Source organism: Orbicella franksi, chromosome 14 (genome assembly GCF_964199315.1).
Source record: "Orbicella franksi chromosome 14, jaOrbFran1.1, whole genome shotgun sequence".
NCBI lineage: Eukaryota > Metazoa > Cnidaria > Anthozoa > Scleractinia > Merulinidae > Orbicella > Orbicella franksi.
Window position 1 is genome coordinate 17,207,079 of NC_138158.1, and position 20,468 is coordinate 17,227,546.

General features: G+C 41.6%; 2 protein-coding genes and 2 pseudogenes across 2 annotated transcripts in view; 2 read left to right on the top strand and 2 right to left on the bottom strand.

The window, feature by feature from the left end:
• Positions 1–20,468, bottom strand: part of LOC145468669 (protein sidekick-1-like) — a 72,169-nt gene that overhangs the window by 37,628 nt on the left and 14,073 nt on the right. The window contains exon 8 of the mRNA XM_081452381.1: positions 19,889–20,188. Coding sequence (XP_081308507.1) covers positions 19,889–20,188 — 300 coding nt within the window. The remainder of the gene's footprint in view (positions 1–19,888; positions 20,189–20,468) is intronic.
• Positions 60–16,383, top strand: LOC145468670 (uncharacterized; annotated as a pseudogene).
• Positions 9,354–10,789, top strand: LOC145468671 (uncharacterized). The gene is made up of 3 exons (XM_081452382.1): positions 9,354–9,449; positions 9,561–9,637; positions 10,225–10,789. Exons 1-3 carry the CDS (start codon positions 9,354–9,356, stop codon positions 10,787–10,789), a joined length of 738 nt encoding a protein of 245 aa, XP_081308508.1.
• Positions 11,390–12,551, bottom strand: LOC145467391 (uncharacterized; annotated as a pseudogene).

Here is a 20,468-nt window from a genome sequence, read left to right on the forward strand (position 1 = left end):
CCTAGACACTACCATCCGCTCCTTCAGAAAGAGAAAGAGTTGCGCACAACGCTACATGAAATGCTGTTAATGAAGATGATATTCTGGTCTCCTATGACGTTACAGGTGTCTTCAACAATGTGCCCTTGGATGAGACTATCAACATCTTGGTCAACTTCTTGGCCTTCACGGATGATTGGTTTAATAAAATCTATGGGCTTAACCTGCAAAGAGATGATCTTGTTAAGTTACTTGAAATTGCCACAACCAATCAACTTTTTCGAGGGTTGTCCAATACACCCAACTAGAGTCGATTCGTGTTTTAACTTGACGATTCGACCAACCGGATGTCGATTCGAGGACCCTCTTTGATGGAATCGACACGAGTCGTCTCTCTTGCTGTCGATTCGTCATACCAGAAGTCGATTTGCGCGAGACTTAAAAACTATAGCGCATCTGGGCTTTCAGGGTGGGTTGAAAATGTTGTCGATTCGACACAATTCGACCGAATCGACACAAATCGTATCCCTTGCTGTCGATTCGTCATACCGGAAGTCGATTTGCGCGAGACTTAGTAAATATAGCGCGTCTGGGCTTTGAGGGTGGGTTGAAAATGTTGTCGATTCGACACAATTCGACCGAATCGACACAAATCGTATCCCTTGCTGTCGATTCGTCATACCGGAAGTCGATTTGCGCCAGACTTAGTAAATATAGCGCATCTGGGCTTTGAGGGTAGGTTGAAAATGTTGTCGATTCGACACAATTCGACCGAATCGACACGAATCGTATCCCTTGCTGTCGATTCGTCATACCGGAAGTCGATTTGCGTGAGACTTAGTAAATATAACGTATCTGGGCTTTGAAGGGTGGGTTGAAAATGTTGTCGATTCGACACGATTCGATCGAATCGTGACGAATCGTGTCCCTTGCTGTCGATTCGTCATACCGGAAGTCGATTTGCGCGAGACTTAGTAAATATAGCGCATCTGGGCTTTGAGGGTGCATTGAAAATGTTGTCGATTCGACACGACTCGATCGAATCGAAACGAATCGTGTCCCTTGCTGTCGATTCGTCATACCGGAAATCGATATGCGCGAGACTTAAAAAGTATAGCGCATCTGGGCTTTGAAGGGTGGGTTGAAAATGTTGTCGATTCGACACGATTCGATCGAATCGTGACGAATCGTGTCCCTTGCTGTCGATTCGTCATACCGGAAGTCGATTTGCGCGAGACTTAGTAAATATAGCGCATCTGGGCTTTGAGGGTGGGTTGAAAATGTTGTCGATTCGACACGACTCGATCGAATCGAAACGAATCGTGTCCCTTGCTGTCGATTCGTCATACCGGAAATCGATTTGCGCGAGACTTAAAAAGTATAGCGCATCTGGGCTTTGAGGGTGGGTTGAAAATGTTGTCGATTCGACACGACTCCATCGAATCGACACGAATCGTATCCCTTGCTGTCGATTCGTCATACCGGAAGTCGATTTGCGCGAGACTTAAAAAGTATAGCGCATCTGGGCTTTGAGGGTGGGTTGAAAATGTTGTCGATTCGACACGATTCGACCGAATCGAAACGAATCGTATCCCTTGCTGTCGATCCGTCATACCGGAAGTCGATTTGCGTGAGATTTAGTAAATATAGCGCATCTGGGCTTTGAAGGGTGGGTTGAAAATGTTGTCGATTCGACACGATTCGATCGAATCGTGACGAATCGTGTCCCTTGCTGTCGATTCGTCATACCGAAAATCGATTTGCGCGAGACTTAGTAACTATAGCGCATCTGGGCTTTGAGGGTGGGTTGAAAATGTTGTCGATTCGACACGACTCAATCGAATCGAAACGAATCGTATCCCTTGCTGTCGATTCGTCATACCGGAAATCGCTTTAAGCGAGACTTAAAAAGTATAGCGCATCTGGGCTTTGAGGGTGGGTTGAAAATGCTGTCGATTCGACACGATTCAACCGAGTCGACACGAATCGTATCCCTTGCTGTCGATTCGTTATACCGGAAGTCGATTTGCGCGAGACTTAGTAAATATAGCGCATCTGGGCTTTGAGGGTGGGTTGAAAATGTTGTCGATTTGACATGACTCGATCGAATAGACACGAATCGTGTCCCTTGCTGTCGATTCGTCATACCGAAAATCGATTTGCGCGAGACTTAGTAACTATAGCGCATCTGGGCTTTGAGGGTGGGTTGAAAATGTTGTCGATTCGACACGACTCGATCGAATCGAAACGAATCGTGTCCCTTGCTGTCGATTCGTCATACCGGAAATCGCTTTAAGCGAGACTTAAAAAGTATAGCGCATCTGGGCTTTGAGGGTGAAGTGAAGTGAAGTGAAAGACTTTATTTAATGAGGGTGACCCGTGACAGTAACTCAAGTTACTGATAAACTTGGGGCCCTCAGCTTAAAATAATTAGAATGCTAAAAATATATTATTTACAATAAAATGCTAAAATACGATATTATTTACAATAAAATACTTAATTAAGTTACTATTAAAAATGGTTACAAATAATAAACTGGACGTACAATTTCAAACATACTACGAATAATAAGAGTTAAAAAAATTCCATTAGTTTTCTGAGAGTTAAGAATGGTATTACATAATTTAGCCTTAAACGATTTAACGGACTTCTCTGTTTTTAAAGACCGGGGTAAACTGTTCCAATCTTTAATAGTTCTGACGGCGAAAGTGCGTCCTCCCTCAGAGGCGCATAATAAATTTAAATTACAATTTCTAGTACTTCTCGAATGGACGTCAGATTTTTTCCTTACAGATGTGTTCATGTATTCAGGTAAAGCTCTGTTTATCCTTTTGTAGGCCAGTGCACATCGATTTATATAAGCTTCTTTGTAAAAGGGGATCCAGTTTAGCTTATTAAATAAAGTGACAGTTCGACTAGTACGTTGTGCTGCAAGAATAATACGCGCAGCCCGTTTTTGCATACGGAGAACTCTCTCGAGTGCCTCTTTGTTACACGATGTCCATACTGTGCTTGCATACATGAAGAGTGGTTTGATTACTGCGTTATAGTAGATCAATTTTTGATTCTTTTTCAAGTAGCAGCTTATATGGCGTAGAAGACCAATTCGTTTTGAAAGTTTGTTACATAGTTCGTCAACATGTGCTTCGTAAGTTAGGTTCTCGTCGATTATCACTCCAAGAAGTTTATGGCTACCAACTTGTTCAATTTCTGCATTTTGCACCCTAGCTTCAAATTTTCCTGCGTCATGGGTTATACGTCTACGCAGACGCTTTCCCGTAGCCAACAACGCTTTGGTTTTCTTGGTATTTATAAACATTTTGTTTTCACTAGCACATTTCTCAACTTCTGTCAAGTCCTTCGTTAATGATTTGTTTAGTGCAGGAATAGCTTTCCAGTCTGAGCTTAAAGACAAGGTGGTATCGTCTGCATAGATATCCATAGTTGACTTGTGAACGTTTAGAGGCATGTCATTGACAAACAGGAGGAAGAGCACCGGTCCCAATATTGATCCTTGGGGAACGCCCTGTCTGATAGTTAGCTGTTCAGATGTGGTTTTCCCTAATGTAATAAATTGCTTTCTCTGAGACAGGTACGATTGAAACCAGGCAACAGACGGAGGGCTTGCACCGTAAATAGACAGCTTTTTTAGAAGAAGTTCGTGATTTATAACATCAAAAGCTTTACGAAAATCTATAAATACCAGACCGGTCACTTCGTCATTGTCCATGTTTTTCAGGATGTGATCCGTAAGTCTGATTAGAGCTGTTTCTGTAGAGTGACCTGACCTGAAGGCTGATTGATACTCATATAACATGTGGGTGGGTTGAAAATGCTGTCGATTCGACACGATTCAACCGAGTCGACACGAATCGTATCCCTTGCTGTCGATTCGTTATACCGGAAGTCGATTTGCGCGAGACTTAGTAAATATAGCGCATCTGGGCTTTGAGGGTGGGTTGAAAATGTTGTCGATTCGACACGATTCGATCGAATCGACACGAATCGTATCCCTTGCTGTCGATTCGTCATACCGGAAGTCGATTTGCGCGAGACTTAAAAAGTATAGCGCATCTGGGCTTTGAGGGTGGGTTGAAAATGTTGTCGATTCGACACGATTCGATCGAATCGACACGAATCGTATCCCTTGCTGTCGATTCGTCATACCGGAAGTCGATTTGCGCGAGACTTAAAAAGTATAGCGCATCTGGGCTTTGAGGGTGGGTTGAAAATGTTGTCGATTCGACACGATTCGATCGAATCGACACGAATCGTATCCCTTGCTGTCGATTCGTCATACCGGAAGTCGATTTGCGCGAGACTTAAAAAGTATAGCGCATCTGGGCTTTGAGGGTGGGTTGAAAATGTTGTCGATTCGACACGATTCGATCGATTCGACACGAATCGTATCCCTTGCTGTCGATTCGTCATACCGGAAGTCGATTTGCGCGAGACTTAAAAAGTATAGCGCATCTGGGCTTTGAGGGTGGGTTGAAAATGTTGTCGATTCGACACGATTCGATCGAATCGACACGAATCGTATCCCTTGCTGTCGATTCGTCATACCGGAAGTCGATTTGCGCGAGACTTAGTAAATATAGCGCAGCTGGGCTTTGAGGGTGGGTTGAAAATGTTTTCGATTCGACTCGATTCGATCGAATCGTAACGAATCGTGTCCCTCGCTGTCTATTCGTCATATCGGAAGTCGATTTGCGCGAGACTTAGAAAATATAGCGCATCTGGGCTTTGAGGGTGGGTTGAAAATGTTGTCGATTCGACTCGATTCGATCCAATCGTGACGCCTTTCCTTCGAAGAACTCTCTTTAATTGCCTGAGACTTAAACTTGTACCATGAACTAACTGTAAAAACGATATAATTTCAACATAGTTCAAACCAAGATCAAAATACTGTTGTACTAACGAGTCTCTCCCATGGTAAGCCACTCCAAGAGCGGGAGGATAAGATGGCAATACCGCATTAACGGCTTCAAAACTGGAACAAAACAACACCAAAGAAAGTACAAAAGCGGCTAGCTTGCGATCTTTAAAATTGCAGCCACAAACGTTGCTAACAGATCCAGATAAAGGAGTAAACGCCTGCATCATACGTGTAAACCGTTAACGTTGGCCATGTGCTAACGAGTTATACAATATATGATTTGCCGAGTTCTCATGTTCACGTGTTATAATTCGAGATCTCGTGTTACTAAGTCGAGATCTCGCGTTATTAACACGAGATCTCACATTTTAAGTCAAGATCTGGCGTTATTAACACGAGATCTCACACTATAAGTCGAGATCTCGTGTTACTAAGTCGAGATCTCGCGTTATAAGTCGAGATCTCGCGTTGCTAAGTCGAGATCTCGTGTTGTAAGTCGAGATCTCGCGTTACTAAGTCGAGATCTGGTGTTATAAGTCGAGATCTCGCGTTTCTAAGTCGAGATCTCGTGTTGTAAGTCGAGGTCTCGTGTTATGAGTCGAGATCTCGCGTTTCTAAGTCGAGATCTCGTGTTGTAAGTCGAGATCTCGTGTTATCTCGTGTTGGTTCGAAAAAAAGATACTCAAATCCAGATGGCCCTTACGGGCCACCGTAGTTTGATGATCCGGACAGTGTTCTAGTAAAGTGCACAAACCAGCGTCAATATTCCGCGGAAAACGCCATAACGACCGTCTTTTTGTAAACATATATTACGAGCTTTAACTATAATGTAGAAATAACAAACAGGTTATCAGAAAGGATTGTGAAGTAATAATAAATTAACCAATCGATCCAGTTATAAAAAAGCTTGGGCTCTGTTACCAATCGTTGTTGGGGAACAAAGCCAAAGCTTTTCTAGTGAAGAAAGCACACATCGAATTGAAGAATAACATTTCAATATCACTGGATTAACATTAGGTAATTAACTTAGGTAATTTCTTTATACGCGAACAACGTGAAATTAACGTGCGCCCGACTCCCAACCTCGTCCCCATGGTCTCTCATCTTACCGCCCCCTGGAGCGAGCGAAGAGAGTCGATCCGCACCACCGGAAGTCGATACCCGTGAAATAATGATAAATAAACGTTTGTCGTTCTAAAAACGTGGCGACAAACTTCGGTCGATTCGGTGAAGCACTTAACGAAGCGACTCGATTGGTCGGGAATGTTTCCTGCAAAGTGGAATCGTTTCCCTGAAGTCTACTCGCAGTAGGCAGCAACTGGGGTGTGAATTTTTTGACGATTCGAGTCGATTCGCCCAATTCGTCGCGAATCGTCTTTTGCAAAGTTTCGACTTGATCTCGACTTACAACACGAGATCTCGACTTAGAAACGCGAGATCTCGACTCATAACACGAGACCTCGACTTACAACACGAGATCTCGACTTAGAAACGCGAGATCTCGACTTATAACACGAGATCTCGACTTGGTAACGCGAGATCTCGACTTACGACACGAGATCTCGACTTAGCAACGCGAGATCTCGACTTATAACGCGAGATCTCGACTTAGTAACACGAGATCTCGAATTATAACACGTGAACACGAGAACTCGGCAAATCATATATTGTATAACTCGTTAGCACATGGCCAACGTTAACGGTTTACACGTATGATGCAGGCGTTTACTCCTTTATCTGGATCTGTTAGCAACGTTTGTGGCTGCAATTTTAAAGATCGCAAGCTAGCCGCTTTTGTACTTTCTTTGGTGTTGTTTTGTTCCAGTTTTGAAGCCGTTAATGCGGTATTGCCATCTTATCTTCCCGCTCTTGGAGAGGTTCACCATGGGAGAGACTCGTTAGTACAACAGTATTTTGATCTTGGTTTGAACTATGTTGAAATTATATCGTTTTTACAGTTAGTTCATGGTACAAGTTTAAGTCTCAGGCAATTAAAGAGAGTTCTTCGAAGGAAAGGCGTCACGATTGGATCGAATCGAGTCGAATCGAAAACATTTTCAACCCACCCTCAAAGCCCAGATCGCTATATTTTCTAAGTCTCGCGCAAATCGACTTCCAGTATGACGAATCGACAGCAAGGGATACAATTCGTGTCGATTTGGTCGAATCGTGTCGAATCGACAACATTTTCAACCCACCCTCAAAGCCCAGATGCGCTATACTTTTTAAGTCTCGCGCAAATCGACTTCCGGTATGACGAATCGACAGCAAGGGATACGATTCGTGTCGAATCGATCGAATCGTGTCGAATCGACAACATTTTCAACCCACCCTCAAAGCCCAGATGCGCTATACTTTTTAAGTCTCGCGCAAATCGACTTCCGGTATGACGAATCGACAGCAAGGGATACGATTCGTGTCGAATCGATCGAATCGTGTCGAATCGACAACATTTTCAACCCACCCTCAAAGCCCAGATGCGCTATACTTTTTAAGTCTCGCGCAAATCGAATTCCGGTATGACGAATCGACAGCAAGGGACACGATTCGTGTCTATTCGATCGAGTCATGTCAAATCGACAACATTTTCAACCCACCCTCAAAGCCCAGATGCGCTATATTTACTAAGTCTCGCGCAAATCGATTTCTGGTATGACGAATCGACAGCAAGGGACACGATTCCACTTTGCAGGAAACATTCCCGACCAATCGAGTCGCTTCGTTAAGTGCTTCACCGAATCGACCGAAGTTTGTCGCCACGTTTTTAGAACGACAAACGTTCATTTATCATTATTTCACGGGTATCGACTTCCGGTGGTGCGGATCGACTCCCAACCTCGTTCCCAGGGTCTCTCATCTTACCGCCCCCTGGAGCGAGCGAAGAGGGCGGTAAGATGAGAGACCCTGGGAACGAGGTTGATCGACTCCGTTCGAATCGAGTCGAATCGTTAAGTACCTCACACGAATCGACTCAAGTTTGTCGTCACGTTTCAAGAACGAGTAACGCTCATGTATCATTATTTCACGGGTCTTGACTTCCGGTGGTGCGGATCGACTCCGTGCGAATCGAGTCGAATCGTTAAGTACCTCACACGAATCGACTCAAGTTTGTAGTCACGTTTTAAGAACGAGAAACGTTTATGTATCATTATTTCACGGGTCTTAACTTCCGGTGATGCGGATCGACTCCGTGCGAATCGAGTCGAATCGTCAAGTGCCTCAGACGAATCGACTCTAGTTGGGTGTATTGGACATGAATGACTTTTTCAGTTTGATGGTCAGTACGAACAAACGGATGGATTGGCTATGGGCTCCCCTCTTGGCCCCCCAATGGCGAACGTCTTCATTTGCCATCTCGAAGAGACACTCACGCGCGATGGCTTGACGCCTCATCTGTACAGAAGATACGTTGATGATAATCTTGCAAGAATGCCGAAAACTGATGCTGCCACTATGTTTCTTACCACCCTGAATGGCCTACATCCCAGTCTAACGTTCACGATGGAGCTTCCTGTAGATGAAAGGATCCCTCTCATCGGCATTGAAATCATCAAGAATGGAACAAAACTCGAAACTCAAGTGTATAGAAAGTCAACCAGGAGAGTGTGTTCACGTGACGTCATCAAATTCTCAAATCCAAAATTAAAGAGCCCCTGAAGGTTTTATTCTCGTCAGGCATAAGAGGTACTTAATTTATATCTGTTTACAACTTTCCAGCTCAATAACGTCCTTCGTGTGGAAACCAGTGCATTTTGAATTTCGGAGTTATGGCGGTGGGTGACATGAAGCTAAGATCGCGTTTGTCGAAAAATATACTTATCTCTTGATTTTTAGTCATTCTAGGGGTTACGGTATTAGGAAAAGTGCTTGTGTAAATGTTTTTTGGTTTGGTTCAGATAAGTAGTTGTCTAGATAGCCAAAGTAAGTTCCAGATGTTTACACTATTTCCCGGCCGCCATATTGGAGGACAAAGTAGGTCCTCCAATATGGCGGCTCCATACGAGGCTTTATAGTTTTGCGCGGAACATTTCGACGAACATCTCAACTTTACGACAACGCACTCGCCGTAAACTTGGAGAACCGTCTATTTTATTTATCGTCTATAATATCACAATTTCTTGACTTTTTCCTCTGAATAGTTTTTAATTTTATTTTTTACTGCGTAACAATGCACACACTCTATACTGGCTTGCTCTTACATTTTCATAGTCATACTGATAAACGTTATAAAGACTCTTCATTAAAGACAATACTACATCGCGCTTATGTGTAATTGTCCACAACATAAGCTTCTAATTAATAATGCACCAAATTGCGCTCCATTTTTAGCCGTCTTGATTACCCGTTGAGTCTTATAGATTCTTTTTTTTTCCAATGTTGATTCAGTAAGCATATCGGAGAGAAATGCTGACGAGAGCAACATAGTAGAGACCTTAAGCATAGACGACGAGAACTGAGGACGAGTACGAACCGGAAGTAACTTTGAGCCATAAGATGATACTGCGCATGTCATGTCTTGTCTTCGCTGACGTCATTCGTCGTCCACCGAACGTCGAGAACGTGAGAAAAGCTGTGTTGCCGTCCTCTGCTGTACGTAAGTATTTGTCAGACTATTTCTTAGCCTTTTAGAGGTTTAATTGAGCAAAAGCTAAGCAATCAAGGGTTTGAATTTAGTACGTGAAAGTTTCTTTTGTTTTTTAGTTAACACTTAAACTAATTAGCCTCTGTAAACTTCTTTTGCAGGAACTGCACATGGCGTGTGAAACTCCCGCGTCAGGGTAAGATCTAAAGTCTTAGTAAACTGGATCGTTCATGATGAGCTTAATTTCCTTGTGAAAAATAACAGTCGCTGCGGGACGGTTAAATTTGTGGTTCATTCTATCCTTTCTGTAGCGTTCCTCGAGAATAAAAGCAGAGCATTTGCAGCTTTATAAATATTGACTTCTTGACTTATTGAGTTATCAAGTTCAACTTTATTCATTGCTCGATCCGTCTGAATATATAAGCTTTTTCTAGTAATGATACAGATAGGGTAGTTTATAATATATAGGGATAAATCCCAGAAATAAAAAGCCACGTCATTGTAGCAAGCTCGATTGAGGAATTCCAAGAGATTGAAACAACAGTCCTGTAGATCGCAGACTTGTAACGTTCCTAATTTTAAATTTGGGGATTGCTTGTATCAACGAATATAAGCTAAACTGCATGCAATGCAGGGCAGAGTAAGCCTGATTAGCACTAATTTAGATTTAACTGTCATGGTGTATGCAATTAACAGATGATATGCAATTAAAGCAGGGTTAGTCTTAATCCCTGCTCAGAAGTGTAAAAGGAATTTTAAGACATTCACATTTTTCCTCTCCAGAAACAACTCTATGAAATGGACAGAAGACCATGACTTAACCCTCTGTGGGGAAGTTCTTCTCCAGGAGCCTTTCAAGCATCCCAAAAACAGTAAAGAAAGGGTTGAAGTATGGGGGCAGATAGCCCTTAATCTTAACAGTCTTGCAAGTCCCATATTCAAAGTCTCTAAGAGATCAGTGAGAGACAGACTAACCCTTTTGCAGACGAAGTACAAGGAGAAAATAAGAGAAGAAGAAAGAGCATCAGGCATACACTTTGAGGAGACCCAGCTAGATACAGCAGTTGAAGAGATTCTTGACAAAGAAAAGGCAGCTGACATGGAAAGGAATGAGCAAGCTAGCACTCTCACCAAAAAACACCAGAGTGAGAAGGCAAGTGCCGAAGAGGTTAGGCGCCAAGCTATGGAACGTCTAGGCAAAACCCAAAAAAGAAATGCAGATTCAGAAGAAGGAAAACCCAGTAAAAAAGGGAAGAGAAGAAGTTCGGATGCTGTTGAATACCTCAAGGAGAAGTTTGAGTTAGAAAGTAAAGTGAGGAAGGATGAAATGGAGTTAAAAAAAAAATGAGCAGCAGATGTTGATGGATCAGCAGAGTCAAATGCACAAGCAGCAATTAGAAATGATGAAGATGGTACAACAACAGAATCAGTCATTAATGGCTTTATTGGAAAAAGCTACATTCACAAAGTGACTATCACAAATCTCCTCAAGATTTTGAAAACTTATTTTAGAACAGGTTGCACTTAAGGGGAGTATTAATCTTAGAAACCTCTTCTTTTGGAAACCTAAACTATGTTGAGCATTAATTTACTTAAACTTTGTTGAACTATGTTGAAAGTTTAGTTAACAAATATTTTACGCTGTTTTTCAACATGATTTTGTGGTGCAGGAAACTTGTTCCTTTATTTCAATACAAAAATCATACTTCACTTGCTTAGTGAGATAATGACTTGAAGAGAAGATCGGTTTTTTGCCTTACGTCCATGCTGTTGTGTTGGCATTTTTTGTAGATAGTGTGAATCTGGCATTAGTGTAACAGTGTACAAAAAGCATGTTGGTAAAATTAAACCTCATTTTGAATTCTCATTTGCTGTGATTTTACATATTATACATAATGCCCAGGCGCCATGTTACAAAGTTACTACAAAAAGTTATTAAAAAAGGTTATTAAGAAAAGTAGTATTCTATGGAAGGAAGTTCCAGCTGAAAAAAACTTGATGTCTGATTTCCATAGAGACATGTGAGGGCATTTCTAAGTAGGGCGTTGACCACATACATTTTACCCACACTACTGAGCCCAATTTTTAATTCTTTTTTAAAGTCCAAAAACTTGAAGTACTTAGTGACATCATTGAATAGCCACTCTACTGATTCTCTGACACTGCTCATTGACTGGTTGAAATCCATCATTTGAGGGGTCAAGGCTCTATTCCTGAAAGGGGCTTGAAGGTGTACCCTTAAAGGGTATGCTGGATCACCATAAATGCAGTATGGATTCCCCAAAGGAGAATTTGCAAAAGCCTAAGGTCATTAAGGAGTCTTGAGTCAGCCAGCATGCCTGCATCATGCCTCCTTCCTTCCAAAAAATAGAAAAATATTCAAAACTTTTTTCATGAATGACATAGAAATATATGACAAAAAAAAGAATTATTAGAACCATTTCTTACCTACGGGGCCATATAGATGACCTATCAGACCATTGGGAAGGGCAACACACTGAAACTTCAAAGCATGTACTCTTTTGTGGCCGTTATACACTGCTCTCTGATGCTCTGCAGGTCTGCAAATTGGACGAACCGTCCCGTCAACAAATCCAAAACAATTGTTTAAGGCAGAACCCTGGGCAGCAGTAGTGTCACTATACAGTTGCAGCAAGGGCTGAAAAAGAATTTGGTGATTCCACTGAGTGCTTCTGTGGCCGTGTGTATCTATATGTAGTCAAGCACTTGGTTGCTAACCATGCTTAACACAGGAACCGGCCGACCAAATCGTGGAATGATATCACTGAATTTGCAGGGGTAAGACAATCTTCTCAAAAGAATACAAAGCGCTTCCATTCCACTTGATACGGTTCTTTGGTAACACGTAAAGCTGTCTGGTATTTGAAGGACTTCGGCAAGAAGTGGAAGGTCGTGCTTCCTGAATCTAAATTCTGCCAAACACTCTGCATCGTTAATATCTTCCAGAGAAAACCTTCCAAAATTCTCATAGCAAAAATCAGGATTTTTGGCGAGTATTCCTCATACAACAACAACCGTTCTTCATCATCTAAAATGCCTTGAGCGTAACTAAAGAGAAAAAGTTCTTGCAGCTCGTGAAAAGAAACCATCTCGACGAAAAATTGATTTACTTTGCTGTGTTTTTTTGTTTACGTTCTCGTTCTCGTCGAGCGAAGCTTAAGTTTCGATTTTCCCGCCGTTTTCGTACCGTGAACGGGCCGTTCCGTCCCAGTCTTCACGCCGTACTGTTCGTCGTCGTCTTCTTCTTCGTCGTCTATGCTTAAGGTCTATAGTAAGAATTAGTCTACCATTCAAAGATCAAGTTTCAGCTATTGCTGTTCGAAGGCAGTTGCGTGATCTTAGTAATGAGATTGGCCCCACTTTGCAGCCAGTGTTTGTAAGCAAGGAATTAGAGCAAGATTTCAAACCTGAAGAAGCTAGGCCGTCAATTGTCAATCAGCAATGTGTTGTTTATCATTTTGTACTTGATCTGTGCGATACAGATTACGTCGGCTACACAGCCCGACACCTTTGTCAACGTGTTGCTGAACACAAGAATTCGGCAATCGGCAAGCATTTTCATGAAGCGCATGGTAGGAGCGATATTTTGAATGAGAGCCATTTGAAGATTCTGAGAAAGTGCGAAGGCAAATTTGATTGCTTCGCGTTTAAATGCTTTACATCAAGAAATTCAAACCTAGTTTGAATGTCCAAACGGACTCCATAAGTGCGAAACTCTTTGTTTAACTTGTAAATTATTTTCATCAATTATTGTTCGTCTTAGTATTTATGCATCTTAGTTTTATACATTTTTTGACTTGATAAAGACATTACCTTAACGTCGAAACGTTGTCGATTTCAATGCAGCTTTTTAGCTTTTTAAATCTTAGAATACTTTTAAGAAATCTTCTGTCGCAATTTTCTCATGATTGTCAAATGTTTTTGTCACTTAAGAATGGCTGACTGTTAGGATCGAGAAACGCCGGTCAACGTCCCATTTGACAAGTCGCTCATATTTTGCCCAAAGATACCCTTAAGTGACCTAATTCTAAAACTCATATTTAAAGGTTCCAGCGAATTTTTATTTTTCAGAAATTCGCGAAAATTTGAAAGCGCGGTCAAAGTGCGGTTTTTCGTGTAATAAAATGACCGAAATAAGGTGCGAGGACGAAGCGCTGATTAAGCCTTAAAATAAAGTCAATTGACTTCAAACTTCACACAAATGTGGAACAACCACTCTAATTTATTCCTCGCTTTAAACTAATCTCAGATATGTTGATATAGTGGTTTTCCGAACCATTTTAAAAACAGCTATGAAGCGTGTGAAAAATAACGGTAAAATATAGGTCATGTTTAACAGCATAAAAATGCATCTGGTACCTCACTTTCCGATTATTTTACTTTACAGCCTTAAAATATCATTATTAAAGATATACCATGCCAAGTTTCATGCTCGAACTCGCAGTATTTCCCTTTCTGAAAAGCGAAAATCTCTGTCAATGTGTTGGGCGCAAATAACACAATAATCATGCACGAAAAAGAGACAAATCAATTTCAATGGCGAAAGTAAAAGGCTGTCACTAATTAGAATCCCGTCAATTCACTGCTATCAGTAGAAACATAATGTCCACTGCATAAAAACTGTTTTTAGACGTTCTCGAACCATTGCGCGTTAACTTTGTTTAATTTTGTGTCCGCCGTCATGTCTAGTTTGTCATCGCGTGTATTTCGTTAATGTCAACAACACGTGAATGGTTGTCATAACAAACGCAAGAGGTTTCCTGGAACCTTAATGTTTTCGATTCACCAAAACGCTTTAAGTTCGTTAAGACACAATAATGGGTCAACTTGGAATGCTGTTTAGCATCAAGGACGTTAAAGGACTGTAAATTAATCGAGTTGAAATATCTTGAAGCAAATCAAAATCGCGCCCTTATTCTAATTTGGTAAACAGCCGATCTCCGTTCAAGTTCAAGAAGTCGAGAGGTTAATCCGGCAATGTATTACCGGTACAACAACAAAATCAAACCGAGATCATCAAAAGTGTAAGTTTAAAAGTGTAAGTTTAAAAGTGTAGTGGCAAGTTCCAAATAAATTTCGCCTATATAAATTGGAAACAAGATGTGAAACGGTCTGACCCGAAACAAATAAACAAAATATTAATACGACTAATTTAACCCGAAAATGTTACAGAAAACATACCTAAAAGCCGTCGATTCCCCTCAATACCACTCCGCATTGCCTTAAAGAGCCCAAGCTTTCTGCTGTAAGAATCAGGGGCCTCATGAATCTGTATTTATTATATCGGCAACCATGCTGCGTGGCTGATATTCGAGACTCAGTAAAAGTTGTCACACAACCGTACGAGCAGCCCAGTCACGCTTTCACTGCTCTTGCGCAAATTTCCAACATTTCGCAATTTACATAAACCGACTACAAGTTTAAAGTAGTGACAGTAGATTGAAATGCGCTTTTTAAAGCTGTCCTATGGAGGAACAATTATTTCTTGTTTCTGAATGGCTCTTAGTTGTAGCTACAGTCGGGGAGGGGGGGGGGGGAGGGGAGAGGGTATTCCCGGAAATTTCGGATATCTGTATGCCGTGGAAGATTAAGTGGTCTCCAGCTCTTAACGCCAACACTGAAACACTAGATGATTCTCCAAGTATCGCAGGGATCACTAAGCTAAATAATTTTGAGTGTAGCTCCGCTGAGTCAATTACCTGTTGGCGCGCATATTGCATTGACCGTGGACAGGTGGAAAGACAGTTAAACCGGAAAAGTCTATTGCACATTGTAATTTAGCGTTGTCCAACACGCAGTCGATCTGGTTGTAATGTTAATCGTATTTGAGAGAATCTCAAGTTTTCTTTCGACACATACCGGGGTGACATACTACTAGATGGGCGTGGCCGGGAGCCACGAGTCAAGTCAGTCAATTTGCCATGCTTAACCGAGAAGAGTGACTGCGACCTTAACGTCAGTGCCATTATCAACGGGTGTGACCGAGTAAGCGTCTGCTGAGGTTTCCATGGATAGTAACCATGCACGGTAGGGGTGTGTTAGTGTCTTCAAGGCCGCTGCATTCGTGTCTTTTATAGGCTGTCTACTTTAGAGAGGCACTTGTCGCTGGAGAAATGTACTCAGTCCCTGGAGAGCTATTCCCTTATGGACTTAGCCAAAATGTGCTACAAACCCTGCTTGGAGCAGGAGTTGGCGCTTAACTCCAAGCCACAATAGGTCTCCAGGAAGCCCTTGTTGCTTTAAAAAAGGTTTGGGCTCTCAGGGCAGTCAGAGACAAGCAGCAATCGTATCTTATGGCAAAATTCCGCATTGGTCAAACGACAGGCCGAAAGCTTGACGCTGAACTGGTGGCGCGGGAATGCGCAGTGCCCGGGATCCTTATAACATTCGTTCTTTTTCAGGTGCTAGTTTTTCTCTCACCTAAGTGCCGCAATGCGCCAAAGTGATCCTGATGAGATGCATGTTCAGGTATCTGAAGAGGAGAGAAATTTTAGTCAGGCAAAGGAAGTTGTAGAAATACTCCAGCTCCAGCATCCTTTGGTACACGACCAGCAAGACTCCTGTGCCTTGGCGATGGAGGGTGACCTAAAGAACCTGAAACTGTCTATGCTACCGTGCGGGTGTGAAGACATGGGACTAGATATACCTCTCCCACTCGTGCGTGGAAAAGCTCCATACTAGGCGCTTCTGAAGTATTTTACTAACAACTGCACTTGGCGGAAGTATTCTTAGGAACTGTCGGTGTTTGGCTTCTTCGGTATTTAGCAAACACCTCTTGCGGGGGGGGGGGGGTGGAGGGGAGGGGGAAGGATCGTTAAATTTTTGTAGGGAAGGGGAGGGAGTAGAGGAGGAAGACAGTTTAGAGGAAAAACTAACGGCCGAATCGTCTCAACCTTGTTCCCAGGGTCTCTCATCTCACCGCCCCCTGGAACGAGCTCAGCATCAGTTCATTAGAATAACACAGAGGCCTATTAGGGTAAAGCGTAGAGACAATCTGCAGTCCTTCCACAAGTGGCTCAAAATCACTCTTCTCGGTTAAGCATGGCAAATTGACTGACTTGACTCGTGGCTCCCGGCCACGCCCATCTAGTAGTATGTCACCCCGGTATGTGTCGAAAGAAAACTTGAGATTCTCTCAAATACGATTAACATTACAACCAGACCGACTGCGTGTTGGACAACGCTAAATTACAATGTGCAATAGGCTTTTCCGGTTTAACGGTTTTTCCACCTGTCCACGGTCAATGCAATATGCGCGCCAACAGGTAATTGACTCAGCGGAGCTACACTCAAAATTATTTAGCTTAGTGATCCCTGCGATACTTGGAGAATCATCTAGTGTTTCAGTGTTGGCGCTAAGAGCTGGAGACCACTTAATCTTCCACGGCATACAGATATCCGAAATTTCCGGGAATACCCTCTCCCCCCCCCCCCCCCTCCCCGACTGTAGCTACAACTAAGAGCCATTCAGAAACAAGAAATAATTGTTCCTCCATAGGACAGCTTTAAAAAGCGCATTTCAATCTACTGTCACTACTTTAAACTTGTAGTCGGTTTATGTAAATTGCGAAATGTTGGAAATTTGCGCAAGAGCAGCGAAAGCATGACTGGGCTGCTCGTACGGTTGTGTGACAACTTTTACTGAGTCTCGAATATCAGCCACGCAGCATGGTTGCCGATATAATAAATACAGATTCATGAGGCCCCTGATTCTTACAGCAGAAAGCTTGGGCTCTTTAAGGCAATGCGGAGTGGTATTGAGGGGAATCGACGGCTTTTAGGTATGTTTTCTGTAACATTTTCGGGTTAAATTAGTCGTATTAATATTTTGTTTATTTGTTTCGGGTCAGACCGTTTCACATCTTGTTTCCAATTTATATAGGCGAAATTTATTTGGAACTTGCCACTACACTTTTAAACTTACACTTTTAAACTTACACTTTTGATGATCTCGGTTTGATTTTGTTGTTGTACCGGTAATACATTGCCGGATTAACCTCTCGACTTCTTGAACTTGAACGGAGATCGGCTGTTTACCAAATTAGAATAAGGGCGCGATTTTGATTTGCTTCAAGATATTTCAACTCGATTAATTTACAGTCCTTTAACGTCCTTGATGCTAAACAGCATTCCAAGTTGACCCATTATTGTGTCTTAACGAACTTAAAGCGTTTTGGTGAATCGAAAACATTAAGGTTCCAGGAAACCTCTTGCGTTTGTTATGACAACCATTCACGTGTTGTTGACATTAACGAAATACACGCGATGACAAACTAGACATGACGGCGGACACAAAATTAAACAAAGTTAACGCGCAATGGTTCGAAAACGTCTAAAAACAGCTTTTATGCAGTGGACATTATGTTTCTACTGATAGCAGTGAATTGACGGGATTCTAAATAGTGACAGCCTTTTACTTTCGCCATTGAAATTGATTTGTCTCTTTTTCGTGCATGATTATTGTGTTATTTGCGCCCAACACATTGACAGAGATTTTCGCTTTTCAGAAAGGGAAATACTGCGAGTTCGAGCATGAAACTTGGCATGGTATATCTTTAATAATGATATTTTAAGGCTGTAAAGTAAAATAATCGGAAAGTGAGGTACCAGATGCATTTTTATGCTGTTAAACATGACCTATATTTTACCGTTATTTTTCACACGCTTCATAGCTGTTTTTAAAATGGTTCGGAAAACTACTATATCAACATATCTGAGATTAGTTTAAAGCGAGGAATAAATAAGAGTGGTTGTTCCACATTTGTGTGAAGTTTGAAGTCAATCGAGTTTATTTCAAGGCTTAATCAGCGCTTCGTCCTCGCACCTTATTTCGGTCATTTTATTACACGAAAAACCGCACTTTGACCGCGCTTTCAAATTTTAGCGAATTTCTGAAAGATAAAAATTCGCTGGAACCTTTAAATATGAGTTTTAGAATTAGGTCACTTAAGGGTATCTTTGGGGAAAATATGAGCGATTTGTCAAATGGGACGTTGACCGGCGTTTCTCGATCCTAACAGTCAGCCATTCTTAATTCTTCTCCGTATAAACAGTCTTTAGCCAATAGATTTGAGTGAAAGCAGAGCAGAGGTCGCGGATTATGACGCGTTTCTGGCTCTGATTACTCACGTTCCCTAAAATTGGTTTGTTTACCAACAGATTTCGCAGGATGTCGACGGGAGGTAATTCACTTTTTTAACGGCTTTTCAAAGATGAATTTCAATCTTTGTTCGAAACATGTACTTTTGTAAACAAAGTCCTTCCATTCCACTGCAAACTGTTCCTTGTGGGCACTTGAAACGAACCGGAATCTGCAATGTGTTCACATCTAAACAGAATGGATCATAATCCCACTGTGGCAACGTGGATAAATAAGCAGGTAGTGATCGTAAAGAAACAAAACCTCTTCATCATCTAGAAAATAAACCATCGGCATGAGCTATTGCAAGCGGGCTTCTGACATCTTCGAAAGAGATTCTCTGGCTAAGCAGAGTAGTTATAATTAGTTCCCTCTATAAAATGAAGTGTTATAGGTACAAGTAGTTGTTGATATTGCCATGAGCAGCAGATTGTAGATGATATCGTTACACGAACAACCACGAGTGATATCTGTTTTACAACATCTGGTAGAGGCGATTTCAAATGTCAGACATATTAAACATAGCGTTTGGTCCCAGAGCCGTCCGGTTGACTGTTCCATTTGCAAAATATTATCTCAAACTAAGACTTTCACTTATCGAAGAGGCTTTCTTGCTTGTACCATCGGAATGTTTGAGCCAAGCCAAACCAATTACTTAGCAAGTAGACTACTCAGCAAATCTCAAACCGAAACCAAAATCAAAGTAATTGTCTAATTACTGTCGACTCTCAACTGAAAACCGCGCTATAGCTTCATTGCATTATTAGAAATTTATACCAAATTAACAGGACCTTCATGTTAACCTGTCCGCTTTTTGGGTGAAAAACTTTTGAAGCATGCATGTTGTTACACAGCCGTGTCGATTTAATGCAAGTCTGGTCTGTAGTACTACACTGATTATATTTCCAGGACTATTGCAACACTGCCTGCGTAAACGATCGTTCTCATCCTTTTCATCTTGATAATTTGGTTTGCAAATACAAACAAGAGAAAAGGAAATCGCTTGTAAATGATCTTTTACCCGGTAAATATTTTGTGAAATTTTAATACCAGACTTCCCCAACGGCCTTCAAATTTCACAAGTGTTTTAGAAAGTTTTCCACACGTGAAAGCTGACGAGTGTTTTATCAACAAGAATCAAAAAGCAAAAACTACCAAAACACCACAAGGAAAGGTTGCAAATAACAATTACTTACTATCCTGATCTGTATTTTAATCAAATGGAATACATCTGTAACAAACTACCATAACGTCCAAACGGAAAGCTTGATACAAAAATGTACTTACTATCCTGGTCTGTTGTCACAACAATCACAGGATCACTGGCTGGTCCATCTCCTTTCACAGTAGATGCAAACACTGTGATATTGTAGTTGACAAACTCCTTTAGATTTCTCAATTCCTTTTCAACGTCATCACGACCAGCTGAAACATTTCCACTATCATTCTCTGTTTGTGAATGGTAAGTAATGGTGTAACCCGTGATGATACCATTCTGTTGATCAGCTGGAACTTCATCCCACATGATTAAGATGCTCGTTGAGCTGCGGTCCTGTCCTTGTACATTTTGTGGAGCACCGTCAGGCTCTGATACAGAAGGTCACAAAAGAGATATATTACGACGATTGCTATGGTCCATACCTTATTAGTGAATCGCGAGTAGCAGGTTTTCTGTTTGTGACTACCATAAGCCTTCCCAAAATTAGTTACGTTATGTACCGGAGATATTGTACACATATAATAATCATTGCAAGAACAAACCAACCAGCAAGATAACACGAAGGTTGTTGTAATATCTAATTCAATTTTGGAGATAATATATTTTTCTCGATATTAACTCTTGGTAGTTAGACAATCCTGACCTAAA

What these genes read in the sequence shown, in the direction of transcription:
- LOC145468671 (XM_081452382.1), top strand. Translation starts at nt 9,354, where the DNA reads ATGATACTGCGCATGTCATGTCTTGTCTTCGCTGACGTCATTCGTCGT. An exon ending in CTGTGTTGCCGTCCTCTGCT is followed by an intron (nt 9,450 to 9,560) that starts GTACGTAAGTAT and finishes TTTGTTTTTTAG; the next exon opens with TTAACACTTAAACTAATTAG. An exon ending in TGTGAAACTCCCGCGTCAGG is followed by an intron (nt 9,638 to 10,224) that starts GTAAGATCTAAA and finishes TTTCCTCTCCAG; the next exon opens with AAACAACTCTATGAAATGGA.